Consider the following 26,480-nt stretch of genomic DNA (forward strand, 5'->3'; position numbering starts at 1 on the left):
AACACACATGAAAGAAAACCCCCTTTCTGTTTGTTCCGCAGGTTCCCTCACCTGTAGTTAATAGCCAGTCGGACATATTCTGCACGGTTCTCCAGGGTGATGTGGGAGTACTTGGAGCTGAGCTGGATGTCCTGACCGCTGGCATTGGGCACGGTGAAGGGCAGAGTCATGGCCTCGAACTCCTCCGCTGTGGCTTCATTGTCCCGGATGTACATCAAGCCAGGAATAAAATCCTTATCAACCTGGGAAGATAAGAACAGATCATCGCTTAAGATTGGAACACAAGAACAAACTCGTTTCACAAGTATTCATCGCACGTCTGTACAGTAGGTGATTTACTGTCCACAACACTGTTCCCGTGAGGTTCACAGCCATCCACTCGAGTCTTGTGTTCATTCATTCCCCATCTAACCTTTCTGATATCTAAAGGGCACAACCAAAACACAAGAGCAGCTTTGTGAGGAGAAAGACCTTTTTTTTGCCTGAGTAAAGATGGTTCGGGGCTCATGATCAGAGCGTGAGAGCAGCAGTAGACTCATGCCTCAAACAAAAGCCCACTCTTGTTGAGGGTAACCTTTGACAACCAGGTACCAATGGAAGCGTTTCTCACTGTAGATTTCTGTACCACGGCGACCCTTTACAGTGAGCTGATGGGCTTAAAGCGTTAATCTGAGGAGGAATGGACAGGAATGCGCTCTTGTAGCAGCCTCTAATGCAGATCATGAGGCTCAGAATCTTACATCACAACATGAGGAGACGTACTGCTTTCCGTCATGTGAGGGCGGATATGTTTGTTTACATTAAGGTAAACGAGAGGATTTTTAAACACTTGATGATGTGATAATAGAAAAGCACTTCCATATGTTTTTTAACGAGTCTCTGTGATTGTACGTCCTGAAAGTGGAACCAATGACCCAACCCGTCTTGAGTGTTGGCATAACTGACTGACCTTGACCTGTATAGACTGCATGGCTGCCTTTTCTGTGTTTGCTGTCAAGTTTCATACAAATAAAAGTAAGCAAAAGACAGAACCTTGCAGAGCTCCGTGTCTCTTGAAAGCCAGCAAACTAAAACATGACCGGTCTATTGGTGCCGGTGGTCGTCTTGGGGACCACCAGAGGTCAATAACGTCTCATCAGAGCAGCACGGTGATGCTAATCAGGAGGGACAATAGAAACATGAAGCTCAACGTCTCCCACGATGGATCTCGGAGGGGGTCAAAGGGACGCAGTGGTCAGAGGAATGTCACAATACTTTTTCTTCACAACACTTCCAGCTTCTAGTACTGATATATATCATGAACCATGCGTGTCATGGCATCTGCAGGCAATGTGTTCAGTACAGCTTTAAAATATCATTCTAATTACCTTGAATGGCAATTCATCCACTAAGTTATCAATATAATGTGATGCACATATCATTAGACTCCCCAGATGGTACACAGCAGCTGTACTTCATCACAGTATGTGTCACATCAAACTGCAATACTCTGTATTGAAGTTGAAGTATCATGGAGTATGTATGGTGATAAGAATCCCAACGGTAGCTGGTGTTCCTCTGTCTTCCACCGAGACCGCAGACCAACTACTAGACAGCGAGAGCTGCAATGCTAAATATGCTTTTAGTCACAGAATTTCAATCAATTGCCATGATGATGATATTGTGAACACTACAAGTCTCCCTATGTAGCATTTATAAGTGGTGTATAAACATCTAATAAATCTTTTCATACACTATTACGTAGTTCTAAGCAAATACATGTTGTAGTCCTCATACACCGTATGTGTTTGTCACTCATATTTAAACACCTAAATTATTCAGATGATAATTAATGAACGAGACATTATATTACAGCCTCAAATATGTGGTTCTGACTGCTTCTTTTAAGGAAGTCCAGTGCTTGAACTGGTCACATTCGATGGTTCAGCATTAGTCTGTGTGTAGGGTCGTGTATGTGTGTAGGATGGTGTATTTGTGTAGTGTAGTGTATCAGAACCCCTTTCTACGTACCTCACTGAGGTCAGCGATGGTCAGGTTCATGCCTGCCAGCTGTTTCCAGACCGGCTCAGCCAGATTCAGGCTAAGCGGGCTTCCAGTGCGGATTGCGATGCCGAGGAGCACTCCTGCATACATCGAGGAAGAGCACGTTACATACATTCACTGCTGTGCTGACTCTGACAGAAACAAAGTGAAATAAACAGTTACGGCCAGATGTTTTATCAGCCAAAATGCGTGTGAAGCATTTGCCCATTTAAAAATAAACATGTCTCCATTTTTATTCATGTGGGATTAACAGCCCTGGAGACCTGACTGGGAGATTAACTGGATCCTACCGAGGAAGCGGAACATGCTCATGTGAAGGGGGGACTTGGCGGCAGGGTTGAGCAGGAAACAGTCTCTGTTGGCTCCTGACTCGTCACGGCCGTTAGGGGTGACTATGAGCAGTGGGGTCAAGGCGTTCTGCAGTTCTTCGCACATTTCAGCGATGGACTCGCTGTAGCCTCCGCCGCAATCATCCACAGACTCCCCTGATAGAAAATAAAGGGGAGTGGTCTCAAAAAGCATCCAGACCCTTGGTTTCAAAGCGCAGTAAAGGCAATGGGTAGGCGTCAAGTATTGAAGTAAAGTGTTGGACGTTAGAGTATGTCTGTGGACACCCACCCACAAATTTGACCTTCCACACGCGATGAGGGAGCAGCAGGCTGTCCGGGCTGAATGAGCTCATTTTGGCACACATTTGACCGAACACAGACTTGGTTCCATCCGGACCCGCCAGTCCTCCTTTGCTTCGAGAGCGCTTCACCTGGGTGAAGAGAGGGGGAAAGTAGAAATAAGAGATTATGGTTTGATTTGTTCCTGTTCTTTGCTTAATGACTTCCTGCCAGATGGAGAGAAACACTGATGAGCATGAATTCCTAGATATGACAGCTCCCTGCACCCCTATGTGGACGTGTGTGAGTGTGTGTGTTTTAGTGTGAGAGAGGGAGAGAGAGCAAGCGAGAGAGAAAAGGCAGTGGCCCAAACCAAGACTCTTTGTGGAGTAAAGTCCACAGGAACCCCTACAGACAGTCTGGACCACAGATCTCTCTCTCTCTCTCACACACACACACACACACACAAAAATCCCATTATGAAAGACATCACATGTAATGCTCAGGAGCCTATCTGGAACACAGCCTCACAGCGAGAGCGGAGGAGTGGGGGAGTTGGCAACAGTGAGTAGAGAACAGAAGAAAGTGGAGAAAGTAACTGTGAGACAGGTCATTAGTATTGGTCGCACTATGTGGTGCTCTTGTGTTTACCTGTATCCTATTCAGTTCCACCACAGGCCCATGCTGTCGGTCCCTCACCATGGTAGCTTGAACCACCTTCCTGAACGCTGCTTCCTGTTCAAAGAAAACAAAATGTCCTGCCAGATAAAAACACCGCTGTAATACATTTTACATGTGAGCTTCTGACTTTGAACTCCATGTTGTCCCACCTTGCCCTGTGAGATGAGGATGCCGCGGAGCGTGTCGAAGCCTAATGAAGGCCCGTGGCCTGTCTGGCCCAGACGGCCCTCCAGGTCAAACATGGGTATGCAGGGGCAGAAGAGCTCGGAGATGTGGTGCAGCAGCAGCAGCCTGTTCCTCAGCGCCATGATGGGGATCTCCTGCAGATGGTTGTACTCCATGGGTACCTTTAACACACGTGCACAAAGTCAGACTGGCAGCCTGTGGGGAAAGGTGTGTAGCTTTAGTGCCATCTGCTGGAGGCTCTGGACAGAGAACTGCTTTCTCTCAGTACCTGTGCAGGCAGTTTCCCAGCGTTGGTGGGCTTGCTAGTGGACCAGGCCAGTGTATGAGCAGAACCACAGGCGACCCTATTAATTTTCTTTCCCTGCAAAGCAGCCACCAGCCGTGGTCTCTGGATGGCATTAGTGGTCCCGTCTCCAAGTTGGCCCTCATCATTGTCACCCCATGTGTAAACTTCTCCTGAGCCAAACAAAACAGCAAAGCTTTATGTGAAGCTGCAACACAACTTAGCTGAACTCTATGATGGCAAATTAGCGACGAGCCAGACACAATAAAATAAAATAAGTTCTTCTTTGTGCCTGATGTATTTAACAACAAAATGCAACATTGCGCATCCTTCCTACCGTCCTCTGTGCAGCAAACACAGTGCAGTGACCCGGTGGCAATGGCGATGACCTTCTTCCCTTGCAACCCCTGGACCTGTCTGGGGCGTCGAACGTGATCGTCAGAGCCGTGGCCCAGACGATGGTAGTCCCCTTTCCCCCTGGATATGACACAGTACACACACACACACACACACACACACACACCTGAGTCTTCTTGTCATTTCTAATATTTAACTCTGATACTCTTACCTGTGCTGTACATACCATGTGTAAACTGCTCCAGACTTTGTGAGAGCCACAGAAAACTGAGAGCCGCATTCCACTTTGACCACTCCAAGGCCAGTGAGAGAATCAATCTGACAACAAGAAATTAATTGATTAATCATTTGATTGTTAATCCTGTAGAAATAAACATCTAAAAAACAACAAGAAAGTAATTGACATGATGTGCATAACATGTTGAGTCTTGGCTACACATTGAGAGAAGTGCAGGGTCACATTCTTGGAAACAGAGGTCTTGACGTCTAAACAATATGGCTCTCAGCAACTCCTGTGTTTTAACAGTTTCCCAACAGACACGAGGGTGGAAATGGACTCGACAAAACTCGATAACCTAGCAACAGGGACAGAGAACCCCCAATGCTATTCTGTCCACCAGGGGTCAGTGTTTCATTGGCACCTTGGCAATGATTGAAAAGAAAGTCTAATGAGAATATGCAACTTTCTTTTCCTTGCATATGGTACAACCTTCATGTTTCAATTGAGGTTTGAAGAAAATAAGCCAGTGTGGTCACAGTTGTGGCTACAAAACTTTGACATACAAATGATATCTCAATCGTACCTCAAGAATCACTATCAGGCAGATCCAGGCGTTTTTTTTTCAAGGAGTCAGATTGAGCAGAAAATGAACCTGATCTTTTGTTTCATTTTGTTTTGTGACACCTCCATTCATGCAGGTGTTGTAAACTGGTAGCACACCAAGACACTCCTCTCCCCCTGCCTTCAGGTTAGTAGCTTGTTGAGGGCTCTTGGTAATTCTCACTCAATTCTCTAAGTTAGACAACGTAAATCCAAGTCATTATTCAGTATTTTTCTCTGACTTAGTGAAGGATAGCTTTATAACTATAAAACGTTTAAGGCTGGTTAACCAGTTAATGTGGACATCCTCACCGCAAAGCTAGATAACTGTCGAGTATATACACAGGATTGATTTAATCCCATTAATGTAGGCCTAGTTGAAGTGTGCACTGTACAACTGTGTATCAGTATATCCCATCGGATCAGTATCAGCAGACACTAAGTATTAAAGGATCAGAACTGGATTGTTGGCAAAAAAATCCAAATCGGGACATCCCTTCTTGTAGTTGTCATGACGACAGTCAGTTCTATCTTCCCAACGTAACTACAGAAGGATAAACTGATGCTGACCTCCGTGTGCACTACTGTGTAATTTGGCTCACCTTCATGGGTATTTTGCAGCCATCACTGCCTCCCCGGCCCAATTTACCGTAGTCCCCGTCTCCCCAGGACCAAACCATGTCATCATCTGTTAGACACAGTGTCTGTGCATCTCCACTGCCACAGGCTACATCGATGACCCTGTGACCCTGCAGTGCATCCACCTGGATGACAACACAAGGACAACATCATGAACTTCACTTCACTCTGATTGTCTGTGAGACCTGAGAGGAGTCCTGTCTCAGCGCACACAGACCCTCGGGTTGCAATACGGATTATTTCTTTGTCCTGTGAGACCTGGAGTTCATTAGGTATACTACAGGGGTGTGGAGATTCATGATGTGATCAGTATTTGATTAGCAGCCCAGGTAGATGTTTTTTTTTTTTATTAAATGTATTTTTTGCAACAATATAAAAAAAATTGCATAATGGTTACACATAAGGCAGTACAGTGGTGCAGTGGTCAGCACTGTCACCGCATAGCAAGAGGGTTCCAGGTTCGAGTCCTGGCTGGAGCACGGGATCTTTCTGGGTGAGTCTCCATGTTCTCCCTGTTCCTGCTGGGTTCTCTCTGGTACTCCAGCTTCCTCCACAGTCCAAAGACATCAAGAGGGACCAGGTTAATCCAGACTCTAAATTGACCGTAGGTGTGACTGGGAGAGCCAATGGTTGTCTGTCTCTATGTGTTGGCCCTGTGATGGACTGGTGACCTGTCCAGGGTGAACCCTGCCTCTCAACTGAACTGAAGGCTGCTGGGATAGTCCACCCCCCCCCCCCCCACACACACACACACACACCCCCGTGACCCTTAAAAGGATAAGCGGAAGAAAATGGATGGATGGAAGGATGGTTACACTAACATTTCATTAACTCTCTGCCTTCAAGTTTCATAAAAGCCTTTTAACTGGAGAAAAAAACATAGATTCCAAGATTCATTCTGATGGCTGTAGTCTGCAGGGGTTGAGAGAGAAGCAAATGGCCCCCAGGAGCCATCGTCTCCACGTCCCAGCAGCATTTCAACACAAATTGACATTTCCAGTGCTCAGTGATGTTTAGGTGTATTGATGTTAGCATCATTTTATTATTTCATATTATATTAATTCATATCCAGAGGGGACTATAAGTGATATCTGTGGTGACTAAATCACTGCTGTGTCTCTGTTGCCTGCAATGTGAGGAGCGGTCTACTGTTGTTCTTAATAATGAGGGAAGTATTTATGTAGCACAACTACCTGTAAATTCATACTGGTATTCTCTTAATATGAAACAAAAATCCCATTACAGAGTGTTCACTGACCAGTTTGGGTTTGAGCTGGTCCTCACTGTCCCCGTGGCCCAGTCGTCCATAGCGACCCTTTCCCCAGGTGAAGAGCTCTCCACTGGCAGTAATACAAGCGCTGTGCGCCCCTCCGGCTGCGATATCCACCACTTCCACTCCCCTCAGGGACTCAATGACACGAGGACGATCACAGGGGCTAAAGTCAAGAGGAACAAAACAACCCTTAACATAGTTTCAACCAACCCTGTTGACAGTGGCAAGGATATGCATTGACAATGCTGACTATGTGTTTATAGTTGATGCAATCTTGACCTTCTGTTCCCATGGCCAAGTTTTCCATCTTCAGCCTCTCCCCACGAATAGACTTCTCCCTCAGAGGACAGCGCCAGGCAGTGCTTCCCTCCAGAGTTCACAGCAACTTTCCTGATGAAGACGTGTTGGATAGACTCCAACAGAGTCGGTGTGGACACTGACTCAGTGCCTCCAATACCCAACCTACCCCCAGCTCCATATCCTGTTGCGTACAGCTGGGGGGTCAAAATAAAACATTACATTACAATGTCACAGAAATCATCAAAGTCACACCAACACCCAAACCAGTTGTAACATGTTACTGTGTCATTAGCATGTACCTTTCCATCAGCAGTGACTGCGAACAAAGTCTGTTCCCCCCCAATAAGCTGCACAGGGCGCAGTGTGGCAAGAGCTTCAGTGGGTGTGGGCACTTTGACCTTTGCTCCTTCAATGCCCCCTAGCTGACCTCTGTGATTGTGGCCCCAACCATAGATGGTACCACTCCCCCCTGCAGAAAGGGTCCAATCATCTGGCCTACGGTTCATCCACTGTACAAGCTGCTCGTCATGTTCACGTTTGAAGAGGTCGTGACTCTCATGGAGGGCGTTCATGCTCTCGTGATCCGCCATGAGCTCGCGAATTTTCTTTGTAACCTTCAAAGGCAGAAGAAGAAAAAGAGATTGGAATACAGACAATCTTACAGAGAAAAGAAAAGAATAGTGGGGGCAGCGCACTGTGACACACTCACCTCATCCAGAAAGGGTCTCGGTAGGGATGTCCTTTTATCTAAAGCCACAGCCACTCTGGAGGCAGTGCAGTACCGCCGGAACCATGCCCACTTGTGGGTTTCTGCACAGCAGGGTAGGGTATCGAGCTCAAGGTCACAGGCAAGAGCCACCAAGACCTGAAGGAAATGTAGACATTATATCTAAATTTATGCTAATCCAGCAAACTCAAGTGTGTGGAGATCCAGATGAAGACGGTTGTGAGCATACCTTGAAAAATGGACTATGAAGGAGCTGCTTGCCTCCCCTCACAATGGGGTCTTCATATTCATACTGCCTCTGCAGAGCCTCTGGGAGCCCCTTCACTAGAGCTGCCAGTGCGCTTCCTGTGAAACTCTGACACACAACACATTAATTTAATAACGTTACAATGAAAGCTTTAAACTATCAGCAGAGTTTTGTTCTCCTCCCACCATTTTGTTGAACATCACTATCGTATATTGACTTTGTTCTAAGACAATATTTAGGGTGGTGAAGGTGAAGAAATATGAATCAAGTCTATCATGTGAATTCATACGCTTGTTCAGCAAATAGTGAAATATGAATCACATATATTCCAGCAATAACAATTATATGTTGAGAAAATTTTAGACAACATATGTCTCAGTTTGACCGTTTGCCATGTCTCTTTACAATAAGACTTTCCTCACCATGGAGCGAGCTTCGCCATCGCTGTCTCCCAGCAGTCTGTTTATGTTGATGGACTGACCAAACTCTGTGGTCAGAAGCTTTCGGAGTCTCTGCAGAGCCCACATTCTGTGTCCAGCAGCTGTGTAAACACCCACAAAATTTAAGGTTTCATTCGTAACAAACAACTATGTTTAGAGTGAAATCATCCTTCACAAGCTTGATGGTGGTCACGATGAAATATTTGGGATGGTCATACCTAATGCACTTAGCTGGGCGCAAGCAGCAAGAGAAGCAGCGAGGCGAGGCACAATGCTCCTGTTGGAGGCAAAGTTGAGCCTGAAATCCAGAAGACATGTGACCAAGTCCATGGAGGGGCAGGACAAGATGCAACGATCTGACAGCAAGTCTTTGGGACCTAAGTTAAGACGAGAGGGTTCAGTTTCAGGGGCATCTCTGTTTCTAATCATTCAATGAGGTCTGATATACTGTATAGAGACAACGAGCATCAGCGGTGTGCTGGACTCTTGTGTTGGGGCTCACCAGCAGCAGGCATGATGGGGTAGACAGTGAAGCGCCAGCCCCAGCCATTAACTGAACCATCACTTGTGAATTTCCATTTGAGCTCATCTCCAGGGATTCTTAGTTCACTAGACCAGTCAGACCACTCCCGACCTGAAACACACATACAGCATGAAACAACATTAATTGTGATCTCTTGGCTTTGCTGGACAAAGATCAATTTCTCCGTTCATCACCTGATCTAACTGAGACAATCCTATTGGCTCCATCCATGATGGTTAGGGGGTCGTGGCGTCTCTCAGTTGAACACTGTCGATCAAACTCTATCCTCAGACCTTCGGCACCTATGAAACACACTGAAAGTTAAGATTCTGAAAATAACCCTGCTCTTTTTAGCTGTTCTAGAAAATAAATGTATTTCCAGCAAAAATGTCATCTTTGTGCATTTCCCCTCTCTACCTGGGATCTTGACGGTGCCGCTGGTGGAGGTGTCATCTGTGTACGGGTGGCTGCTCTCTACGACGACTGGCTGGGAGGACAGACGGCCACTCTGTGAGTCGGTGGCAACGTCCTCCAACTCTGTGACACACAACTCCAGCAGCATGTCAGCAACCTGCATACAACAGAGACCCCAGAGATGTCAAATGTGAAAAAGTTGGTGCATTGAAACACAAAAGAGGAACACAGTAGATTACCTGTGGATACGCTGTACCCATGCCAGACAGTACAGCAGACAGGACCTCCTTGCCCTTCTCCCCAGAGCGGCAAGACACCGCCAGTTTGAGCAGGTCCACCATCACTCGGGTATCATCAGGCACAAGCAGACTTGTGAACTCGTCCAGGTATTGAGGTTCTGGACCAACCACTTTGCTCTGGCTCTCAGAGTCCTGGCAGGAGATAGCTCAGTTAGCTGAATGAGGTCAGACTCAACACACCTGCTTTGTCAGTCATTAGACTAACAGACTGACCTCTTTAGTCTTAGTCATGGTCTCGGCTATGATACTGGCTGCTCCTGGGTCGTCAGTGACGGGGATGAAAGGACGTGAGGAGGCCCCAGAGGCAGAGGGAGTCACAGCTGATGATGGGGTGACTGCATCTTCTGATGAGGGAACCTGCTGATGTACAAAAGCACACAGAATGGGGGCATGATCACATGAACCATAGCCTCTTCATGCAAACAAAGAAAAGCTGTTGAGGCCAAAGAAAGGACAAGACCAGCCTCATTGGCATTTATCAAATGAATTCATATTGTGACCCTTACGTCTCCCTTCTTGTCTTGCCAGGGATTTGGGCTGACCCGCTCCTCAGTTTCAGGTGGGACAGGAGGGCCTTCTTCATCACTGACACAGGATGAGGATGAGGAGTCTGATGGGGGAACAGGTGAGCTGGAGGGACATTCTGCTGGCAGAATCATGCTGGCTGGCATCAGCGCACCAACTACTGCATCCCTGGGGAACACAAAACACATGTTGTCAACATACTACAACAATTACTAGAACCAGTAACATTTTTACAGCACATGAACAATCTCTTGTAGACTCTGAGTTTGTACTTTTACACCAATGTTGATGTAGCGATATTCATATTAAGACTTATAACTGAAGAGCTAAAGCGAGACTGAAGATCTCTATGGGGGGGGTTCTTGAGGAACACTGAGGTGGGGAGGATTGGGTCTGTTGTTTTTGTTGTGGGGAAAAAAGCTACTCATTGTGCTTTGAACCACAATGCAGGGTAGCACAGTAGTTATAGAACAATCTCTTTTAGTGTTTCCAGGGCTACTTAGGCAATTTTTTGCTCTTGTCTTTGTTATTGTTTTTATGTTGACTAACTTGCATTACATTTAGTTTTGTACCATGTTGAAAGGGTTGTGACAATGCGAAAATCACGATATCTTTCTTAGGGGTGATCTGAATGTGACTGGTGTTCTCCAGGTTGCCAGGACATTACAGATTCACATACCTCGCATACATGATTTGGAGGGCTGACAGCACATGAGACAGGGCCTGCTGTTTGGCCAAGTTACCATCCAGACTGAGGAGAATTTTGGCCAGCGATGGTCTGTTGGGCTTCACACTGCTCTGACCGCACATCTTGTTGCTGACCGACGACGAGTCACTGTCTGACTGGACACCTGTGATGAACAAGGACAGAACAATGTGACATACCATTACTGACGTGATGCACGAGTGCAAAACAGTTTCAGTTCAAGAGTGGATTCACATCTTGAATTAGCAAAATTCATAATCCTCAACATCATCTTTGATGAAGAACACTGAGGCCATGTTAACATGGAGGGGGAGGGTTACCTAGATAGGACGCTCCGAGGGAGTCCCTGGCTGTCTGGAAAAGGACCGGCTCGTGAACAGAGGGTGTCGTCACATCCACAGTGGTCCAAGCCACACTGTGAGAAGAGCCACAGGCTACTCTGGTGATCTTCTGCCCCTCCAGACCCTGAACCAGGGTGGGCTTCCTGTTAACTGTGGTGGTGCCATTACCCTGCTGTCCATGGTCGTTGTCACCCCACGCATAAACCTGAAAATGAAACAACTTTAATTGCGTTTGCTTTTGTGTTCATTATAAAGCCTTATTTGGTCTCGTAAATTAATTTCAGCATTCAGATTCTGGATAGCATCAAGCTTTTTTTGAGCTTCATATACACGACTGAGCCACATAGAAGCACATACAGACTTGAACAAAAGAAACGGCAAGTCACCAATCTTAACCAAAAGTGGTCAAATATTGAGTAGCTGCCTGTCATCAGTAAGTTATGAGCCAGCATTATTGAATTTGTTCTGAGGAAAAATAGAATATGAGTTCAAATAAATGGTGTAACAGCAAAGGTCAGAGATGCCTGGAGAAGTGAAGTGAGAGTCTATAAATCAACTCTCCCACTGAGTCACACATCTGGGCGAGTGCCATGGCAGGACATCGGCAGAGTATGAATGATGGCCTCTGGTTCATAATTCTCTGCTTATAGAGATCAGTACAAACCTGTCCTGTGTCCGTCACAGCCAAACAGTGTAATGCTCCGACAGCAACATGGATGATTTTTTTGCCTCTCAGTCCCTCTACCATCTGGGGCTTCCGCACATGGACATCGGTGCCATGGCCCAGTCGGAAATAGTCACCTTTGCCCCTGTTTGGACATAGGAACTATTAACATTTATAGGAAAACAGCACAGTTATGATAAGTATCTAGGGCTGACACGATTCCTTGAGTAACTCCAGTAATTTGATTACGAAAATTTGTGTCAAGGCCTCATTTAGATCTGAAGTGTACTTTGTTTTGGGCGTCAGAGTGGGCACTGAAATTTGGTATGAATCAGCTGAATTATTTAAGAAAAGAGCAAGCTTAAGTTTTGATACAATATCACACTGCTGCAGCGTCTCTCCTCTCCGCATCACTGCAGTTCCTCCATACATGCAGTGTACACACACACACACACAAACACAGAGGAGGTCAGCACATTTCTCTCACCCTGTCTGTGTCTGATCTGTTGACTTTCTCCATCAGCAGGATGTTTTATAAAGCCACCCCAAAACCCAACTTCTGTGTATAAATTCACCTGCGATTCCATTTTCACAGCAGACTTGTTGTTAATGCTGTCATTAACAACAAGTCTGCTGTGAAAATGGTCAAAACTAACGTGATGGTGAATGACATTGACACCAACCAGGTGCACTTATATGATTAAACGATTACATAAGGAGGCCTTTATATTAAACAAGAGAGTCTACGTCTCTTTCAGAAACTGTCAGACCTTCTCAGAGCAGAGCGAACAGGTGAGGAGGGCAGACTGACACGAATCAATCGCGGAGGCCGTCGTCCTCTCAAACTGAGGAAAAACTAAAAATGCAAAACCTGAGTGTCCGCACAAATAAAGTCTGTGTTTGTGAGAAACACTGCAGAGTGTAACATCAGTCTGCTGTCATTAGTTTGACAGGAAGGCCGTGCCTAGAAGGGAACCAGAGACCTGTGCACAATCGTGTGAGTTTGATTATTTTAGGGGAAACAACGGACACAATCACCGACCTGTTGTGATGGAAAAAGAACTCAGATCCTTTACTTTAGTAAAAGCATTCATAGCACAATGTAAATATACCACATTACAATCGATAATCTTGCAATCTTGTAATTATGTCCTTTTTTAAATAAAATTAACATTTTTATTGCTTTTGTTGTGTTTAATGGCTCTTTTATCGATGTTTTTAGATTACTAAATACAGACACGTAACTTTGGAAGAGGAGAAAGAGGTGGCATGTTGGAAGTTACTTTAATTAGTACTTTTACATAAGCATTTCATACCTGTCCCTTTAGGAGACTTGCCTCATTTTCTCTTTTGTATAGTACCATTGCTCTTAAATAAAGCAAAGTAACAATCGCAAAAATTGCAGAATGCGCAATACTTCTCTGATTACTCGATTAATCGCAAGAATAATCAATAGATTACTCGATTACTAAAAGAATCGATAGCTGCAGCCCTGTAAGTATCATTCATCCACATTACCAGGTCCACACCACTCCAGATTTGGTCAGAGCCAAGGAGAACTGAGCTCCACATTCAATTTGGCAGACGCCCTGCCCATTGAGCCTCTCAATGTTCTGAGGGATGTTGCAGCCCTCACTGCCTCCACGTCCCAGTTTCCCAAAATCCCCATCCCCCCAGGAGAACACCAACCCTGCAAACAAGAACATACATCGCACATATAAAACACAAACACATCCAACCATGTCGAGAAAACATCTAAAAACATCTGACAAGAAGCTAAACATTTTGTTTGTATTCAAGTGCCACAATGCAACACGTACTGTGTGGTTTGCATTGTTCATCATTACCACACTGGTTTCCAGTGCCTCTAAAGGACAAAAACCAGACTAACAGGCCTACCTTCATCAGTGAGAGCAAGTGTTTGAGCATCCCTGCTCCCACAAGCTACCTGGATCACACGGTGCCCCAGGAGCACTTTCACCTGAAATGTGAGGACAAGACAAGCAACAGCAATCATGAGTGCACAGCCACTTTTACACACTTCAGGATTCATGGAAATAAAACTTCCAAACAAAGATACAGAATATCGTACTCATCTGGTGTGAATATCTGTTCAATGGCAATGTGTTGCTGTTAAGAAATGAGTGACCAACGCACCAGTTTAGGCCTCAGCTGGGTTGTGTTGTCTCCATGTCCTAGGCGGCCATATTCCCCCAAACCCCAGCTGTACAGTTCACCACTGGAAGTGATTGCAGCGCTGTGGGAGCTGCCGCACGCAATGTCACGAATTCGCTTGGTCTTCAGTGCTTCAATCAACCGTGGTTTGTCACAGTTCCTAGGGTTGAAAAGCAATTTTTTCATAAATCACAGCATCAAGTTACACCATACATTGCCAAACAAAAAAAATGGCTTTAGACACAACTACAAAATTAAAAAAACAGCTGTAGAATGAAGTTGCCATAATTAATACCAAAAAAAAGAGTGACAAGTTGGAAATTTGATGGAAATTTGATCTACCTAGCCATTTCAAGACAGACAAACATGCACTGTCCTACTTCTATAAGACAACATACATTCTGCTGAAGTGTCCCAGTTTTCCATCATCTCCTTCTCCCCAGGAGAAAACCTTCCCATCCACGGTCAGAGCCATGGCGTGGCGCCCTCCAGAATGCACAGCGACCTTCTTCACCACGTAGTTACTGAGGGCCGTAATCTGACGGGGGATTGGGATGGTCCCACTGGACAGGCCCAGGCCTAGTCTGCCATTAGTGGCCTCTCCACACGCATAAATCTTCCCCTCAACCGTAACTGCAAAAGTGACTTGTCAGTTACATGTGGTACACGTGTCTGTTAAATGACTGTATACATTTATCTTTACCAAGTATAGCTCACCCACCTGCAAAGAGACTTTTGGAGCCACCGGCCACTTGAACCACATTGAGAGCAGAGAGGGTTTCAGAGAAGGAAGGCACCTTGATCTGGGAAGAACACAAACCAAAATCATAAGACAACGCAACATCTTTTTGTTCCAGCTTCCATCGTGGATGATTCTGATATCGTTGCTACACATCCTCGACACAGTCAGTTCTATACAAATGCACTTGTAACAAGAACATTTATTATTCTACTTGTATCCGTTTCAGGACCAGTATTTGAGGCAGTAAAACTGTAGGCCATTTTCAAAATCAGATCAATTTGTACAGGACGTAATTAATCGGGTTAATTTTCTTTTAGAATGCACCTTAGAACCCTTGAGTCCACCCAACTGGTCCTTGTCATTCAGCCCCCAGACAAACACCTTAGTCCTGATGGTGGCAGCAGACTCTAAACCCGATGATTTCTTCCGTGCAAGGCTGAGAAAAAAACCCAAACCAAACCCACAGTGAGATCATAAATACAAATTCACGACACAGTATTTTCTTATTTCACCAAAATATACATCTGTCCTGTCTATATGACAAAGCTGAACGTAGACTCGATGCTTAATATTTAAGAGAGGATTTTACCAGCGCAAACAATTTCAAATCGATTGAATTGTGTCAGCTGACCCCCCCCCCCATTCATCAATACAATTGTCAAATGCAAACCAGAGCACACATTCTTTACATCATACCTCCCCGTGGCAGCTTTGTCATCATCCTCCTCTTCATTATCAGAGGCCAGAAAAGGGACCGTGGCAAGGTCTTCATCCTCTGCTCGGATGCGTCCCACAATGCCAAGTCCATGAATCTTGCAGTCAATGCCAGAGCTGCGGCACTGTTTGATTGCTATCTCAATATATCTGTGATACTGGGAGCATCATTTAAGTTATTATAACACGAATATTTAGAGGTAATCAAACAAGCTGAGTCAGTTACTGAGAATTAAGCCGACCAACCTCAGTGCAGTCACTCAGCAGAAGGACAGCAGTATCTGTGGGGTTGATATTAATCGTCTTCAGCTCAATCAAGTTGTTCAAAGAGCTTCCACCTGTATATTAAGTGAGAGAATTAAAAAATGTATCTGGTTGTGTAGAGACAAAGCATCTGTCCAAACCTAGAGGCAACAACATATCTGTGAAAGAGAAAATTTCATTCACCTGATACCACCACTAGTGAGGGCATGTAGCTGCTGTCTGCTGGGTCTACAACCATCTTCAGCCTGTGAACAAGAACATCTGGAAAGAGCTCCAGCCGAATCCAGTGCTGCAGAGAAAGAATGACCCTGTCAAGTGATGATTTTCTCTTCCGCAAAGTAAAAATTATTATAAATACGGGTAATAAATACATGTCACTTCATTTAGGTGCGTGATTCAATCCTCTACCTTTCCCTGGGAGCCAGACGACTGCCAGCACTGATCACTGCAGTCAATGAGGCGTGACGCCTGGTTGACGGAGGACGAGACATTGAGACTCTTGACAGCACGAGACCAGTCGTCAATCAGCATCCCACGCTGGCTGCTGTGATGCTTCTTAAGCTGTTTTCCTGAGCGACCACAGAATGCAGGAGACTGGCCTAATTATAGGGAAGATAAATCACTGGTTTACACATGTACCTATAAATGGAAACACAACGGATACTATATGAATCCACGTGACTCACCAGGCTCATTGATTCTTCCAAAGGAATGTCTGGTGTTGTGTTTGCGAGTTTTGAAGCAGTTTTCACAGAAGTCGAAATCATCGCAATTCCTGCATTTGAACCTGGCCCCATTTATAGGGAACATTTGACAGCCATCACATCTGCAGAGCAACAAGAGTGTGCACGTAATCAGCAAGCTGAGATGCACTAAGGCAGAAAGTTGCCTTGTACAAGTAGTTACCTCACTCCAGGGTGAATGCTGGGGACCAGTTCCATCTCTGACAACAAGCCAGTCCAGTGAGACTGCTGAGGGAAGTCTACAATCACGTCCTTTCCATTGGCACTGAAAGCTAAACAGAACAGGTGACAGCCTCTTTAATGGAGGTATACGTTCAGGCTTTTAATAGAACCTGAGAATATTGATTTTGAAAGCTTAGAGAAAGACTAACCTTTCACAACCCCGACACTCCGGTGAGTGACAGAGCCCCATTTGTACTTTGGTGTTGTGACTGTTGGTTTCACTCTCACTTTGTCACCAATCTTTATATGGGAGGGAGAAGTTTGTGGTGGGAATCCTGCAAGAGCAAATAATAGCAAAACAAATGATCATTGCCAACATCACGTCATTTCTTAATGGCTCACAAGTGAAGCTTACCAAGTAACTCGATGTGGATGTAGCGGACCCAGTATGTTCCTCCTTTCTGCTGCCAGTCACACTGCACGTTTAAGTCGTGAAGCCCATCTCTGTCCAGCTTAATCACTTTCCCAACATCTCCATCATACACTTCCTCATACGTTCTGCAGCACTTCACCATCATTCCCACCTGTGGAGAAATATGAGACAAACGGTGATCTATCACTGTGATCCATTGCTTACCAGGTAGATTCAGGTCATCTTCATAGGTCCTTACCTGAATGTTCTCTCTGACATACACAGCATAATCATCGTTACTTTGGAAATCTGATCTCTTCTTAAAAGTCTGGCTTTCAGTCACCACTGCACCTGGAGGCTGGTGAGATACATGGACATTAATATCATGAAGCTATTAACAAATGTGTCAGGCAAAGAATTTGACATGATGAGGTAACAGCAGTAAATTTAAGAGAAAGTGATATACCACAGGAAACATGGGCTCTGCCTCCTCCAGCTCCTCCAACACCTCTTCATCAGAGTACTCGTCCGACACCGTGTCTGCGTCTGACACCTCGGTGACATGAATGTCTGGATGGTCGAGCAGCCAGCTCACCAAAGCCTCGACACCTAATTAAATGATGAATTAGTTTCCAGAAAGAGCTCCTCAAAACATATTTGCTGACTTCAATAAGCAGAGTTAGACCGGTACATTTAGAGGTCACAGTGCGACAAGCAAGCTGTCCAGTATGAAGCTACCTGGGACACCAGAGGCGCTCCCTGTTGTTCCAGACAACGACTTTAAGGCAAACTCAATGTTTTTCCGTGGGAACCCCATCTCCATTAGCTGGAGGACTATGGGTAAGGGGGGGACAGGTAAGGTCTTCTGTTTCTTCTGTTTGGGTGGTCTGACGTGCTGTATGGTGACAGGTGTGGTGGCCTCACTGGAGCTGCTCTCCTCAAACAGAGGAGAGGATGGGTGGGCAGATTCCACTGCCAAGAACTGACACACTGCAAGAGCTGCTGCCTACACAGGCATAGAAAACACCAACTCAGATACGTGCAACATAAACACCAACACCCACTTGTTACCTCAGGTCTGTCCACTCACCTCCATCTCTTGCCTGTCGAATATGGCTTTGATGGGGGAGGGCTGAGTAGCAGCAGACAGCAGCTGTTGCAGAAGGATCAATGGGGGCAAGGGACCCTCAGGAGACAGATCTCCAACATCAGGAGATGACACCACTGGGTCTTCTGCAAAGCAAAAAGAATTAGTCTTGAGACTCCTGAAAAAAGGTACATATCAACATCTAATCTCATACAATTTGTTGTAATAGAAAAAACTCAAACTTCTATGAATAAAAGAAAGTTTGTCTAACTGTTAATCAGCATCTCAGTTAACATGGACCCACATATGAATTCAGGAAAACCTTCAAACCCTGCAAGATTTACAGACTGGTTAATCAGATGCAGCTATGCTCAGCCAGACGCTCTCAAAGTTTGTCATCTGACACAGTTGCTGTTGTGCTGTAGCAAACAAAATAACATCTATTGTGCTCTGTGTGACCAAATGGCCAATTATTCTGCTGTTTACATAAGATACTGCTCCAAAACAGCACAAAGGAGCTGCTCTCCATTAGCATAAATTGTATCCAACAAAAATATTTTGACATCAGCGAGACTCAGAAGCCATTTCAATAATTCACTGTTTTTCCTTAAATTTCTTTGCTGAACCATCAAGATTCTAATCGAAATTCTAAAATGAAACTTTTTCTCATTTCACTGGAGTGAAATACAATGATTATTTTTCATTAAGGCAACACAAAAACAGCTCCCTAATCCACTTCTTACCGCTGCTGTTGGATCCAATGTCTACAACTGCTGACTGGGAGAGGATCTGCCTGAGTTTGTCCTGGTGAGAGAGGAGTGCCCGGCCTGCCTTTAGAATATAGAGCCTCAGCTGCTGGCATCGCAGCAAGTGAATGTCCACCTGGTCAGCTGGAAACGCAATAACTTTGATTAAATCCACTGGAAATAAGACCTTTGGCTCTGAGCATTAAATTAAAGCATGCTCCACAGCTTCAAGCCTTTAGCTGTGGTCATTATCGGCAAAGGATGCATGTGGAACGCTTTCGTTTATTACAATCAGATTTATATTTTATATTATTAATATATAATGTCAGGTTCCTGTACCTGTCAGCCCCCTACTGAGCGACTTCTTCAGGCGCTGTTTCTCCAGTTTGCTTCCAGCCAAACTGACTAGCTGGGCCCAAACTGCCAACATGGGCTCAGAGAAGGGCAGGTTCTGTACACTGAAGGATACTGATGCCAGCTACGTAAAATGAAACCAGAAAACAAGACTCAGCATTTCCTTGTCTGATGAGAAAGTTAATTTGTTAGATGTATGTACACATATGATCCAAACACTTCCATACCGGTTTGAGGTGGCTGAGCAAGCAAACCCTACAAGTCCTCATCTCATGAAACTGGACAGTAATTCGTCCTTTAGGGGTAATGCGAGTGACTGTTCCCTCTCCGTACTCCTCATGGATGACTTGACCCCCCAGCCTGAGGCGACCATCGATCCCCCCAATCACTGCCAGCACTGCCATCAGACTGCCAACTCTAGGGCCTTCAGAGTCTGGAAAGTATTCCTCCAAGAAACACTATGATTAGGAGAAGGGGCATATTAGCATTAGCATACACACACTTTTATAATTTAAGTCTGAATCAAATGCACACAGAAATTCTGTATCCATTACAGTGCAATCATTCTTACTGCTTCAGACTGGCAGCTTGCCATAACATCTCCGATCAAGCTCAGCTGAGTGTTGATGTACTCATTTATCAGGCTGTTCCACTGGCCAAGAGAGTGCAGAGTACGCAGGACAGCAACGATCTCCTCAGCCAGCGTGCTGCTGTGAGTGGCTGTAAGAGATGCCTGAGGGCGGGACTTCCTCCTTCGCAGGGAACCCTCTGCAGGTTTAGAAGTGGCAATTTAAAAATACAGAGAAAAACTACAGAAAAAAACTCAGATTTCCACTTGATTTATAGACGCACCTCTGAGAAGTGGCAGGTCTGAGGAGCAGGTGCTAAGTAGGCTCCCCAAGAAGCTGAACAACTTCTCGACTAGGAACTTCATGTCCTGAGAGCGCTCCATCTTGTCCCAGGAAGGCAGCACTGCTTGCAGGAGACGCAACGCCAGGATCTGAAAACACACACAATGCACCAGAGAAGGAGATGTTAACGCCACAGAGATCATCCTCAGTTCAGCAACTCTATGAATCCATGAAACCTGCAAGTATCTGTGCTTGTTGTGGGAATTACAAAACTTCTCTCTTCCTTGAGAATTCATGGAGAAACGTCAGCTTGAGATTTTTTTGGACACTACCAAACGTGCTGGGGTTAAAAATAATTAAACAATATACCTCCTATAAAGACACTGACTGTACCTAGCTTGACTAAGTTATATTTGATAATATTTCCATACAGAACCTCTGACGTAAAATTTCTCACACACAGGAGCATAACTAGTGAGCATACAATGGTAGCCCACCTGTCTCTGCAGGGTAATGGCATTGAAGGACTGGTGGCCCTCAACAATTCGGATGAGCAAGCCAATCCATGCAGAGGTGCTGAGTGTGCTACACATTTGAGGCATGAGAGCAATGCTTCGTATGAAACCCAGTGTGCACCAGCTCCTGTGCTGCTCCCGAGATACAAGCCTGTGAGAGTGACAACCTGACCAAAAAAAAAATCAGGTCAAGCAAGAGTTAGACAACAACCACAAATTCAGTCGTCTTGGAAAAATGCTGAGTGCAGATAAATTCAGTGTGTTGGTTAAATTACCAGACTTGTCATTAGCTCCACTTTCCACAAGCATCCTCAGCAACCCACACAAAGTGCGTGTTGCATCCGTTTGCACAACCTCAGCATAGATACCAGATGACAGAGATAACATCTTCAGAAGGTTGACTGTGCTGGTTAGCATCATGGCTGTCGGGTGGCTGCTTTTCTCCATCAGTTCACCTTCTGTAACAAAGAGAAGCAATTTCTGAGTGGAATGCTATTCTAGTAGCTTGGATTTGTATTCAGGCACAACTATGAACTGACCAGTGTCATCCTCAGTGTCTGAATCCTCAGTGGGGGGCTGGGCAGCTGGGGGTGGCTCTGCCAGTTTCAGATCATACTTGCCCTCTTTTCCCATCCTGTAGGAGTTTGTGCTGCTTGTGTCCCACTGGACCCTGATCCAGCCATCCTCTCCCAGCTCTCCGATGACCCGGCCAAGACCTGGTGCTGGACCATCCTAGACACATGATGCAGCACCGTATGATATTTATACTGCTTTGGTTGCCAATTACAAAGCTGGCATCAATTCACTGACAATATAACTGTTTCATATGTTCAGGTACCTGATCTCCCCATTTCCAGTCGACTCCCCGCATGACCCTTGTGCCAATTTTCATCATGGCTGCAAGCTCAGGGCCGGACGCTGGCAGTGGAGTGGGGGCAGTCTCCTTTCTGGACTCCTCCAGTACTGTGGCTGATCCTCCATGTGCACATAAACTTAGATCCTCCTCGCTACTGTCTGTGCTCGGTCCTGGTAATACAACGATGACAGACATATCAAATGCCTTAATATCTGTATCTGTTTGATAAGTGTTTTTTTTTTTTGCCTCTCTTCACCTGAATGTTCACAGCTTCAAAGAACTCACCTACAAGCCGGAGGATACTCTGTGTGAGGGCCAATATCCCAGAATTCAGCAAGAGACTAAGGCTGTTGGCTCCATGTTTGAGGGACAACATATGTATCATGGCCAGAAGGAAGCGTGCCTGTGGAATGGTGCCAAGGCTAGGCCCTGCTGGGTTCTCGTTAGTGATGGTTTGCAAGGGAACAGGCTGCACACCTGGTAACAAGACAGACGCATGGTAAAACAACTTTTCAGTTTCAGTGCAAGTATTTATAAAAATATGTCACAATGTTGCTGCATTTAGGAAGGCTTGCTGAACAGAAGCATACGTGACTATGTGACATACCAAGCTCTTTGAAGCGAGCGCTGGCCTCAAGCAGGATGTTGCGAACGTTCTGGATGGCCCATGAATACAACTTCCCGAAGGTCACCTCCAAAAGCATTCGGTTGAAGGGAGGAATCAGATCCACATCCTTCAGGCAGTCAGACAGAGGCTCTCTGAGAAGTGGAGTGTACACAAGAGAATACTCAGCCACTAAAAATACCACTACTGCCAGAAATATACACACATGAAAGCAAACAATTCCCTAATAATACTGAACATCTAGAGCACAAGAATTTATTGTGATGTCCTCTGATATCAAGTCAGTACAGGATTCAGAGAAACCGTTATTATCCTTTTAACCAAACAAATCCAAATATGTTGACATACCCAATGTTTGTCCCTTCTGGTATGACCCTTTGCCAGCCACATAACATTGCATACTGCACGGATGGCAGCAGGAAGCTTTTGGAGGCTAACTTCAGCATGGTGTCGATGCCTTCCAGCCTCACCTCAGCCCTCTCCAGCTGTGATGAAACAGTGAACATCTGTCAGGCTTTTACGTGTTCAACATGTGAATCTCACTTGTATGGATGACAAAAAATAAAAAAATAAAAAAATCTTTATTTCATTTGACTATTTGAATATAGTGATGATCTTTTGCCAATAACCTGTTTAAGAAGACATTTCCTCATCTTCTCCACATCCAAGGGCTCCTCTTTCAGTGCAAATTCCACGATAGTGGCCATAAGGCTGGACTGAGAAAAGGCACCTTGAACACTGTGTTTCAGCCACCGATACTTCTGGACATTAGCCACCGTGTTGAGAAGGGGCTGCCACTTGTCCTGCTGCAATGACAGAGGGCAATCCAGCAATGTTAGACTCTGGCTACTGGGCTGGCCTTGCAAGATACGAACTGCATTGTGGAACAACAAGACAAGGGCGGTGATTTGCAGTCTAATACAGAAGCTCTGTTATCAATCCTGCCTTGAAGGGAGTTTTAATGTTCTGTTTTTGTAACAACTGATTTACAGGAAGGAACTGAATTAACTTCATTGGCATTTTGTTAGTGTTTTGTTTAGTTTGTGAGTCAAATCTAAACTTTTCATACATGTGAAATTCTAATAAAAAGACAAATACCTTGGATGTCTTGCTTGTGGGTGATTTCCTGTCAGCTGGTGTTGGGCTGATGTGAACATTAAGTTCTTCTTCAATGGTCCCTTCAATCTCAATCTTTGGCTCTTCTATGTCAGCAGATTCTGACTTTTTAGGCACTAAAAAGGAAATAATCCCACGTTGATAACAATATAGGTCCCTATTGCTCTGCAGTAGATTTTCCAAAAGTTTAGACAAGCTCACCTCTTTTTTTCCTGCGGTCCCTGATGAGTTTCTGAGTAATCCTCCTCCAGCGCGGCTGAGAACTCAGCAGCTTCAGTTTAGAGACTATGGACAGATCGTTGCTTACAGCCGGACGCAGCTCATTAAACAGGAAACGCAGACGCTCAATGACAGGAGCGCATACCTCTTTGTAAGAGCGACCTTGCTCTTGGTGGGTCTAAAATACACAGGATCATAAAACAAGTTTAAAGCTCCATTCTTTTTGATTAGGCAAGGCAAGGCAATTTTATTTGTAGAGCCCGTTTTCACCACCAGTTTGTCTCAAAGGGCTTCACATGGCATCATAACAACATCCTCTGCCCTCAGACCCTCACATCGACTGAGGAAAAACTCCATAGAAAACCCTTTTAACAGGGAAAAATCTGAGAAACCTCAGGGTGAGCAACAGAGGAGGATCCCTCACCCAGGACGGACAGACGTGCAGGAGATGTTGGTACAGACAAGAAAACAGTTTACAATACAAAATGTGGGAAACATGGAAATGTTAATAACAGCTGAAGAAGGAAGCTTCTGGAAGGGGAGGCAGCCCTTGCATTACTAAGCACTCTCACAACAGTTGCAGAAGGAACAATGTTTTCTTGTCAAATTCAGCTGCATTATTCTACTTCAATAAATATCACAATTACTGATAATATTTAATAACTTTTTAAAACAACAACTGAGAGCATTAACAACTTTATCTCACTATTGAACCATTTTACCTATGTGTGCATGCTTATTTCATTATAAAAATCCATACCTTTTTTATTAAACTTAATTCATTAGACAACAGGAATCCTACCTTAATTAAAGAACACTTTGCCTGGTAGACCATGCGGCACACGTCAATCACAGATTTAGGGAGGGACCTCTGTTTCCCCTGGTCCACACCCAAGGCACATTGACTGACAAGCGAGAGAGCAACATGACCTGGGACAGGAAGAGATTATACACAAAGTTTCGGTAAAAGTGCATGAGGAAAAATATTACTGCAAATTAGCAGTGATCGATAATTGCATTTCAAAAGGTAACTGAGCTTTTAATAACTATTCCAACAGCCTGGATGAGGCCAGTTGCTTTGTTACCAAGGTCTTGATGTTTGAGCAAGCAGCAGAGAAGCAGCCGGCCTACTTCCTCCACAGGGTGTTCCGGGGGGAAGGTGATGGGTGTAATAAGATGGTACTGCTTGCAGCAACGCTCTATTTGGCATAAGAAGTCCTGTAGACAAACAAACAAACAAAAAAAAACATTTAGCTTCATGGCCACTAGGGTTCTCCCATTTTTGAGTCTTGTTTCTCATGTACTTTCACAGTGTGGTCCTGAGTGTTGTTGTCAGCAATGGCCTGCAGGAAAGGTTGTGCATGGTCGCTGAGGGTTATTCTGCGGGAGTACAGTTTGGCTTTGTCTGGAGTGGTTGTTCCCAGGGAGCTGCAGTGGTCTTCATCCTTTTCTTCATTGTAGTTATAGTGGATCTGACTGGTCTGTAGACCTCCAGAGAATATGGAGGACTGGAGCCACTCTGTGCAGAAAGATCCACACAGCTCAAGATAGAAACCACTACAAAGACAAAACACCTGGCATGTCAAAAATGAATATGACATACTGGCACATTCAATCTCCATGGGGGATAAGGGAGTGCTCTTGGCCAGGTAGGAGGCGTGAAGGCCCAGCAGCAGCCCCAGGTTCCTCTCTGTGTCGATGAGCGGGGACGACAGACTACTGAGGTCTGGAGTGGTGACTGTTTCCTGGTTAGGCTGTACATGATAAATCATTGAAATATCACAGACCGGAACAATTACAACGCAGGAAATTCTGTAACTTAAGTACACTTCAATAGTTGGTACCTCCATGTACTGGCCAACACAGAAGGCCTGCATGGACTCCCTGGTGTCCTCAAACTGCAATGCAGCTTCCAAAGCAACCACAGGGTCCTCTCCTGCAAACTGAGCTGTAGGAGATATTTTATTGAACATACAAAGATATAGAAGGAAAGTCTACTTTATTCTGATTAATAAAAATAATTTGATTAAATTTTTTTTACCCAATATACTGTTTCCTGTGAGAGACTGGGACTGGGCCTGGAAGTCTTTGATGTCATAGACCCTTCCATCAATGACAGTCCAGAAGCCACCATCTTTGTTGTGGTTCTCCAGGTCAGCCTTGCGGATGAGGGACACCTCTTCATTGTTCTTGGAACTTTGTCCCATGAAGAACGACCCTGCCACAGCGCCAAAAAAAAAAAAGAAAAAAAAAAGACAGAAAAGATCATCTAAACAACTGCACTGGGAATTGATTTTGATTCACATATTTCATTGAGAATTTTGGTTCTAATAAAGCACTGAGAGATATTCTATGAGCTAGCTAAATTTTATACCCATGATGCCTGGCCAGCCAAGATCCTCATTATCATCTCGCTCATGTCCTGGAGCCAAGTTATTGAATCGGTCGAGATGCTCCAAGAGACCAGCCAGGAGAGGGATTGAACCCGTCTCCTGCATCAGGCCTGCATCTATGGTGAGGAGGAGGACGATGGAGACCACCAACTCAGGCAGAAGCACTCCTACCAGACAATGTAGAGAATGTCATTCAAAGTCCAGGCTTCATATTCACAAACTAACTTTTCAGAGAGGGAGTCAGTTACCAGTCAGATCTCCTTCAATCACACGAGATACTTCAGCAAAGTGGCGGCAACCAGTGGAGGCAATACTTGTGGCTACTGGCAGGATGTCTCCAATGTGAGTACACAGAAGGGCAATGTACTTTTTAAGCAGGGAACCAACACCAAGAAGCTCAGGATCTGTGAAATAACAGAGGGGTCTGTTA

General features: G+C 45.0%; 1 protein-coding gene across 3 annotated transcripts in view; it reads right to left on the reverse strand.

The window, feature by feature from the left end:
- herc2 (HECT and RLD domain containing E3 ubiquitin protein ligase 2) overlaps positions 1-26,480 on the reverse strand; it is a 47,958-nt gene that overhangs the window by 2,044 nt on the left and 19,434 nt on the right. For 2 of the 3 annotated variants that reach the window (XM_086224914.1, XM_086224911.1), the window contains exons 22-88: positions 26,299-26,454; positions 26,032-26,217; positions 25,699-25,875; positions 25,502-25,605; positions 25,261-25,411; positions 24,962-25,176; positions 24,743-24,875; positions 24,460-24,587; positions 23,640-23,835; positions 23,421-23,554; positions 22,952-23,128; positions 22,671-22,807; positions 22,305-22,456; positions 21,983-22,174; positions 21,680-21,867; positions 21,381-21,573; positions 21,117-21,299; positions 20,824-21,008; positions 20,328-20,475; positions 20,047-20,243; positions 19,703-19,933; positions 19,461-19,599; positions 19,119-19,265; positions 18,379-18,521; positions 18,027-18,294; positions 17,755-17,897; positions 17,548-17,646; positions 17,292-17,460; positions 17,086-17,211; positions 16,878-16,986; positions 16,658-16,797; positions 16,380-16,570; positions 16,155-16,260; positions 15,954-16,045; positions 15,690-15,865; positions 15,318-15,429; positions 14,973-15,054; positions 14,650-14,884; positions 14,234-14,411; positions 13,976-14,057; positions 13,595-13,766; positions 12,077-12,221; positions 11,392-11,617; positions 11,045-11,216; positions 10,347-10,533; positions 10,054-10,200; positions 9,781-9,972; positions 9,545-9,698; positions 9,322-9,429; positions 9,107-9,238; positions 8,823-8,981; positions 8,587-8,705; positions 8,147-8,272; positions 7,900-8,055; positions 7,490-7,804; positions 7,170-7,384; positions 6,876-7,053; positions 5,581-5,742; positions 4,385-4,476; positions 4,139-4,278; positions 3,787-3,974; positions 3,482-3,679; positions 3,303-3,386; positions 2,662-2,803; positions 2,334-2,528; positions 2,011-2,123; positions 52-242 (exon numbers count right to left, since the gene is read on the reverse strand). In XM_086224914.1, the coding sequence (XP_086081040.1) occupies positions 52-242; positions 2,011-2,123; positions 2,334-2,528; positions 2,662-2,803; positions 3,303-3,386; positions 3,482-3,679; positions 3,787-3,974; positions 4,139-4,278; positions 4,385-4,476; positions 5,581-5,742; positions 6,876-7,053; positions 7,170-7,384; positions 7,490-7,804; positions 7,900-8,055; positions 8,147-8,272; positions 8,587-8,705; positions 8,823-8,981; positions 9,107-9,238; positions 9,322-9,429; positions 9,545-9,698; positions 9,781-9,972; positions 10,054-10,200; positions 10,347-10,533; positions 11,045-11,216; positions 11,392-11,617; positions 12,077-12,221; positions 13,595-13,766; positions 13,976-14,057; positions 14,234-14,411; positions 14,650-14,884; positions 14,973-15,054; positions 15,318-15,429; positions 15,690-15,865; positions 15,954-16,045; positions 16,155-16,260; positions 16,380-16,570; positions 16,658-16,797; positions 16,878-16,986; positions 17,086-17,211; positions 17,292-17,460; positions 17,548-17,646; positions 17,755-17,897; positions 18,027-18,294; positions 18,379-18,521; positions 19,119-19,265; positions 19,461-19,599; positions 19,703-19,933; positions 20,047-20,243; positions 20,328-20,475; positions 20,824-21,008; positions 21,117-21,299; positions 21,381-21,573; positions 21,680-21,867; positions 21,983-22,174; positions 22,305-22,456; positions 22,671-22,807; positions 22,952-23,128; positions 23,421-23,554; positions 23,640-23,835; positions 24,460-24,587; positions 24,743-24,875; positions 24,962-25,176; positions 25,261-25,411; positions 25,502-25,605; positions 25,699-25,875; positions 26,032-26,217; positions 26,299-26,454 (10,708 nt within the window). The remainder of the gene's footprint in view (positions 1-51; positions 243-2,010; positions 2,124-2,333; positions 2,529-2,661; positions 2,804-3,302; positions 3,387-3,481; positions 3,680-3,786; positions 3,975-4,138; positions 4,279-4,384; positions 4,477-5,580; positions 5,743-6,875; positions 7,054-7,169; positions 7,385-7,489; positions 7,805-7,899; positions 8,056-8,146; positions 8,273-8,586; positions 8,706-8,822; positions 8,982-9,106; positions 9,239-9,321; positions 9,430-9,544; positions 9,699-9,780; positions 9,973-10,053; positions 10,201-10,346; positions 10,534-11,044; positions 11,217-11,391; positions 11,618-12,076; positions 12,222-13,594; positions 13,767-13,975; positions 14,058-14,233; positions 14,412-14,649; positions 14,885-14,972; positions 15,055-15,317; positions 15,430-15,689; positions 15,866-15,953; positions 16,046-16,154; positions 16,261-16,379; positions 16,571-16,657; positions 16,798-16,877; positions 16,987-17,085; positions 17,212-17,291; positions 17,461-17,547; positions 17,647-17,754; positions 17,898-18,026; positions 18,295-18,378; positions 18,522-19,118; positions 19,266-19,460; positions 19,600-19,702; positions 19,934-20,046; positions 20,244-20,327; positions 20,476-20,823; positions 21,009-21,116; positions 21,300-21,380; positions 21,574-21,679; positions 21,868-21,982; positions 22,175-22,304; positions 22,457-22,670; positions 22,808-22,951; positions 23,129-23,420; positions 23,555-23,639; positions 23,836-24,459; positions 24,588-24,742; positions 24,876-24,961; positions 25,177-25,260; positions 25,412-25,501; positions 25,606-25,698; positions 25,876-26,031; positions 26,218-26,298; positions 26,455-26,480) is intronic. The other variant, XM_086224912.1, reaches the window with a different exon arrangement.

Source organism: Aulostomus chinensis, chromosome 14, assembly GCF_037954235.1.
Source record: "Aulostomus chinensis isolate RoL2024-O1b breed Wild chromosome 14, RoL_Achi_v1.0, whole genome shotgun sequence".
Lineage (NCBI taxonomy): Eukaryota > Metazoa > Chordata > Actinopteri > Syngnathiformes > Aulostomidae > Aulostomus > Aulostomus chinensis.